Here is a 5,837-nt window from a genome sequence, read left to right as displayed (position 1 = left end):
TAAAATATATCTAAGATATATTTATTGCTACCAAGCAAAGCTGAGGTGAACACTTGTTGTTCAGTTTGCAGAACTTTGAGTTCGAAGGAGCTTTTTATGATCCAACATATATGTTCTCCAACTACCCTTCAAAGGGAAAGGGGTAGTTCTTGAAGGAGGGTGTCAAGTATGACCCAATCCTGACACATACTGGATCTGGTAGGTTGAAAGTTTGGTAACAAAGAAAAGAGTCTGACTAAGAATCCTGCTCAGACCTGTGAGATCTCAACTCGAGTACCGATTAAGATTCACATTTTTCAAGTAAAAAATGTAGGGAAATTTTTCTATTTTATCGGATCTGGTTTGCGTTAATTTTATGGGACCCAGGTATGGTTTTGCCATTGGTAGGTCCAATCAGACTCAAACCCAACATTCAGAGTTGGATCTACAAGTTTCTTTGAGTGTGTGCCTTCCTTTTACTCATCTCGTAGTCCTCGAGTCTGTCATATTGACAAATTTCTATTGAATTTGTCCTGTTAATTTTGATTTTCTCAATTATTTATTCCAACAGTGCAATAATTGCTACTGTGAAGTTCACTCAAAGATACTGTACCACATCGATGGTTCAAAATTTCAACAAACCACAAACAAAATTCCTTGCTTTGGGCCCCACCTACACCACAACCACCATTCATGCTGAGTCCCAACCGTCCTTGAGAAATTTCAACGACTGTTAAGACACTACTGCCCACACACACACACACATGCACATTTCATATAATGTTGTACCAAATCCATTATTCTTTTTAGCATCTTTTGCAACAAAAGCCACAAACAAGCCTACTGAATTTTGGGCCCCATATTCAATCATGATAAAAAGCCTATGCTAAAGTCCTTTATTTGAGATATTATACCAGAAGATAGTCTTTAACCAGTCAATGTCTGCAACTTCAACAACTAGATTCATTTCACCAATTTTGCATTCTCCTGAGGAGAAGAGAGTGGTTTCTCCTCTCCAAACTTGTATTGATAGAGGTTTGTGGTTGACGGGCAGGACAATTCATGCCCTTGCAATCAGGGCATTGCCAAGGGAAGATACATATTTGAGCACCAAATTGGTCCTCTTTTATGCTAAATTTGGCTTCCTATCTCATGCATGCTACTTGTTTGATGAAATGTCTGACCCAAACTTAGTTGCATGGACCATTCGGGTTGGAGCCTACAGCCGCCATGGCTGTTTCTTGGAGGCCCTGGAGTTGTTCAGACAGACGAAGAGTGCAGGTTTGAGACCCAATTCTTATTCTCTAGCAACTGTTTTGAATTCATGTGCTACTTTGGGAGAGGTGGGCTATGGCAAACAAATACATGCATGTGCAGACAGGAATATTGGTATGGAGGATTCTTGTTTGGAGAGTTCTCTGGTTGATTTCTATGTAAAATGTGGGTCTCTACGTGAAGCTAGGAAGGTATTTGTTAGGATGAGTAGATGGGATGTGATATCGTGGACCATAATGATCAATTTACTGCTGTTCTGAAGTGTGCTTCTCTAGATGCAGGAAAACAGATACATGGCATGATTGCTAAAGGGCAATGGGATTTAGAAACTCATGTTGGTAGCTGTCTTATAGATATGTACATGAAAAATGGGGATCCAGAAAGTGCAAGGTTGCTCTTTGACGTAATGCCGGAAAAGGATGTTTCCTTCAACACCATGATATCAGGTTATGGAAGAAATGGTAGTGGAAGGAGTGCAGTTGCCATGTTCCTGGAGAAGAGATTGTTGGGTTTGAAGCCCAATGGGTCTACGTATGTTGCTACTCTTAATGGATGTTCCAACCTGGGATCAATCTGTTTAGCCAGGCAGCTCCATGCCCATGTTTTCATAAGTGGGTTCAGACAAGATGCAGTCATGAATGGTGCCATCATTGACATGTATGCTAAATGTGGGCGTCTGTTGGATGCTCGTAATGCTTTTGACCAAACAACTGAGAAAACCAGAGTCACATGGAATTCTATGATCAATGGATATGGCAAGCATGGCCAGGGTAGGGAAGCTCTTGATGTCTTTCATGCTATGAGGAGAGAACAGATGAAACTAGATTGTATTACATTTGTTTGCATATTCTCAGCATGCAGCCACTCTGGTTTGATAAGAGAAGGGTGGGAGTTGTTCAGATCCATGGTTGAGGCTTACGGATTGGTACCAGAGAATGAGCACTAGAGTTGCATGGTTGATCTTTTGGGCCGTTCAGGATTAGTGGAGGGAGCATACAAGTTCATACTTGAGATGCCATTTTTAGCAGGACCTTCCGTTTCGGGGGGAGGGGGGGGGCTTGTAGCATATGTGGACATACTGAAATCGGAGAAATTGCAGCTCAGAAACTATGAGTTGGAACCAGAAAGCTCGGGTTCATACATTGCTCTCGCCAACATCCTTTCAAGTGATGGCCGCTTGGCTGATTCAACAGCAGTAAGAGAAATGATGAATGATCGAGGCATAAGGAAAGAATTTGGTTGTAGTTGGATTGAGATCAATGGTCAAATACACAAATTCACAGCAGGCCACAAGGTTCATCCAAGCTTAGAAGAGATCCACTCAATGTTGAAGATCTTGAACAGGTCCTCCTATGAAGGAATTTGGTAAAAAGTGGCAGTTGAAAGAATGAACTCCCATAACACTTGATTACTTGTTGGCCGAAACCATCATGATTTGAATTAGAACAAGGAGCAAGAGAAGCATTTGTTGCATAAAAACAATGAAATAAGAATAACTAATTGTAAGAAAGACCAACCAGATTCCCATTACAGAAGTGTATACAAACAGCAGAACAAACAGATATGCTACATACTCATATTTATAGCCAAGACTACCTTCCAGGATGAAACAAAGCAGCAGAAGAAGAAAAGGGACACAGATGGATCATGGTGATGCAGGCCAACCAATTGCATCATCCGTATCATCCGAGGCAACGTAGAGCCTCAGCTCCAGACCTTCCAGCCCTTGATCATCATCCCACATATCATCAGAGCTCCCGTCGTAATTCTCCAGCATTATATCTGCATCATCATAGAGGTCCCAGTCCAGACGATAATCTTCGTCGCCAATTGAGCCCCATTCATCGTCCTCATCGTCGCTGCAACCCTCCAGATAATGCAGATCATAGCGATCCACCACCTCTGGCCCCAAAACCTTCAAACCCCTTTCCTGTCTCTTGGCCAGCCACTCCTCCCCCTCTAATTTCACATCCCAACAGCCCCTCACATCCAGGAACTCAAGTTCCCGGCAAGCTGTGAGTATTGTTCGAACTCCGGTGGTCGTCAGCAGAACATATGCCATCTCCAAATGTTTGAGCTGAGGCATGGTTTTTGCAATCGCCAAGGCTTCATCATCCTGGCAGCTTCTATCCAATACCCCCAGTGGGTGCATTGCCCTCTTCAGAGATACTAGAGATTTGCAGTGCCTGCCAATGGCTTCTAGAGCTTGAGCTCCCATACTCTCGCAGTAACTCACGTCCAAGAACGTCAATTTCTGGAACTTCTCTGCAACTTGATCAAAAATGGCATCATTCAATCGGCTTTTTGGGACTCGGAGGCTCTCCAAAGAAGCGCCGCTAACAAATCCAGCAGAATCAATCAATCTCTAACAGGGCAGAAATGGGCAGCAACAGAAACAAAAGAAACTGAAGAAAAGCACAAACAAATAGACTGAAGAAACATAAAGCAATCAAATGCCAAGAAAGAAAGAGAGGTTGGCCCGGTTGGAGAAGAAAATATCGACATACAAAGGGGCAGAAACCAAGAAGACAAAAATAGAACAAACTCGATGGTGGGCAAGAAGACATCTCCAAAAGATGAACATCAGCATCGAAAGGTAGAAATGACAGAAAAGGGAGAACATATTGAAGAAAAACCAGACCTTTCTGCAGAGAAAAAGGTGGACATAAACAGGGAACTGTGAACGGGATGAAACAGGAAAAATGATGAAACTGAACGAGAGAGAGAGAGAGAAGAGTAACCAAACATGTGCACGCAGAAAGTGCCAAAAATCAAGAGACTGAATCTTGATGAGCTCCACACAACAAAAAGCGGAAGCAAGAAACGACCAGAAACAGAAGGAGACCAAAATCAATCCACAGAACCAGAAAAAAAGGAATCAGCTTTAAGAAACCCCAAATGGATCATCATCGTACAAACTAAGGCTGAGCAGAACCATCAAAAAAGGCTACAAGAAAGAGCAGAGAGAAGATGAAAAGAATGGGACTCACTGGTCTGCTATCAGGGAGAAGACGGCGTCGTCCGGGACGGCGTAAACGGAGAGCTTGCGGAGGGAGCGCGAGCTCCTGGAGAGGAGCAATTGGAGCATCCTGCGCATCTGGTTGGGCTTGCAGTGCATGCACCACTCCTCGATATCGATCTCCTGCCAACAGTAGGGGCCAGCGACCACCTTCCCCCATGATTTGCAGACCCTGGGCACCACCGCCAGCGTCTCTTGCAGGGACAGCTTGCTGAAGATCAGGCCGAGTGCGTCGGGAAGGAGTTCCTCCCAATACCTGAGCTCCTCAGCCTCTCCAACACCGTCCATCTCTCTCTCTCTCTCAGATAGAGATGTCTATGACCAAAAAGAGGGATGGAGAAAAAGATGGCAACAAAACAAAAGGAGATTGTAAGAATAAAGGAGGTGGGTTTCTTGCATTCTTCAGAAACTCAAGGATATCTATTCCCTTTCCCTCTATTATGAATGTAGGTGTATCCTGCTTCAATAGAAGTGCCGCGAGAGAGAGACAGAGAGAGAGAGAGAGAGAAGATGGGAAGGTGTAGAATTTGATGGGGAGGAGATTAAAAAAAAAAAGAAATGAGTGGGAGACGGAGGAACAAGCAAAAAGCAGAGATTTTGGGGTATTACAAGATCCGAACAAACCGGGTTCTCCGCCTCGGGAGAGGGTGTAAATTTCAGAAAAAAGCAACGAGAAAATCTGAGAGTAAAACGGGGGATAAAATCGTGGGGAAGCATGCAAAGTATCCCAACGAACGTTTTGATTTGTTAGCAACAGAATCTCAAATTACCAATCCCTTCCCAGAAAATTTTCAAATTACCAGTCCCTCAACAATGCTGGATGTTGAAGACAGCCAACTGCAGTGCACCCTCCGTATGAGTAGTATTGAAGCCAATCTAAAAGAATAGGATTGAAACCTTTTGGTAATTTCAAAATCAAGCCAACGAATACAATGCTCAGGGGGCTGATTTGTCTTGAGACGAAGGCAAGTTCAAAACTCATGAAGTGTGTCGCATGCCCAAGCGAAAGTATAAGGCCTGGTTTGTTTCATTCCTGCTCAGAGGAAAGGATTTACATGAGAATGAGAACAAATTTTTAAAAAATTCTGCCAGCACAGCCTACGTGAAACCTTTTTCATGTAAAAACTTTCATGGTGAGAGGTATGAATGAATTTACACATAAAAGGTGATAGATGGTAGGAACAACTGAAACCCATTTGTGTCACTTTTTCATGATGATAATTTGATGTTTGTTTCATTCGTGATAAAAAAAGGATTACATCAAGCTGTTTAGCTCAGCACTTTCTCATGTAAATTGCATGAAAGAAGTGAGAACTTTGTTAGTAGGCAAAGAGGGTGCCCGTGGAGTTTTACAGTGTCACCCCTGAAACAGGACATAATCAATGTTACACTTCTCTGTAACCCAAATAACTTCAGTTGCTAAGGCTACATAAAGTTCGAGTGCTTGGGTTCCCAAATCCGAGCCGAGGAACTCTAGCCCAACAACCCCTTCTAGGTCAGGTTTAAAGAATCATGAACTTCTTTTCAAATTTGAAGTTTAGATCCTCGAACTATGAGGATTTTT

The 5,837-nt window shown here is 43.0% G+C and overlaps 2 protein-coding genes across 2 annotated transcripts; one reads left to right on the top strand and one right to left on the bottom strand.

Moving 5' to 3' along the window:
- The first annotated feature begins 917 nt into the window (after positions 1 to 917).
- On the top strand, positions 918 to 2,200 carry LOC149841264 (putative pentatricopeptide repeat-containing protein At3g13770, mitochondrial). The gene is made up of 2 exons (XM_090005224.1): positions 918 to 1,445; positions 1,517 to 2,200. The coding sequence occupies exons 1-2, from the start codon at positions 918 to 920 to the stop codon at positions 2,198 to 2,200; spliced, it is 1,212 nt and encodes a 403-aa protein (XP_089861350.1).
- Positions 2,201 to 2,718: 518 nt separating this feature from the next.
- Positions 2,719 to 4,803, bottom strand: LOC149841263 (F-box protein FBW2-like). Its single transcript, XM_090004735.1, has 2 exons — positions 4,245 to 4,803; positions 2,719 to 3,590 (listed from the first exon to the last, which is right to left on the bottom strand). The coding sequence occupies exons 1-2, from the start codon at positions 4,559 to 4,561 to the stop codon at positions 2,900 to 2,902; spliced, it is 1,008 nt and encodes a 335-aa protein (XP_089860861.1). The 5' UTR covers positions 4,562 to 4,803; the 3' UTR covers positions 2,719 to 2,899.
- Positions 4,804 to 5,837: the final 1,034 nt, after the last annotated feature.

Source organism: Nuphar pumila, chromosome 4 (genome assembly GCF_984573655.1).
Source record: "Nuphar pumila chromosome 4, dmNupPumi1.hap1.1, whole genome shotgun sequence".
Lineage (NCBI taxonomy): Eukaryota > Viridiplantae > Streptophyta > Magnoliopsida > Nymphaeales > Nymphaeaceae > Nuphar > Nuphar pumila.
This window is presented reverse-complemented; position numbering and strand designations above follow the sequence as displayed.

Excerpts from the sequence above, each read along its gene's own strand:
- LOC149841263 (XM_090004735.1), bottom strand. The coding sequence starts at position 4,561 with ATGGACGGTGTTGGAGAGGCTGAGGAGCTCAGGTATTGGGAGGAACTC. Across the intron at positions 3,591-4,244 it reads TTCTCCCTGATAGCAGACCA|CGGCGCTTCTTTGGAGAGCC; the intron begins GTGAGTCCCATT and ends TGGATTTGTTAG.
- LOC149841264 (XM_090005224.1), top strand. The coding sequence starts at position 918 with ATGTCTGCAACTTCAACAACTAGATTCATTTCACCAATTTTGCATTCT. Across the intron at positions 1,446-1,516 it reads CTCTACGTGAAGCTAGGAAG|TGTGCTTCTCTAGATGCAGG; the intron begins GTATTTGTTAGG and ends GCTGTTCTGAAG.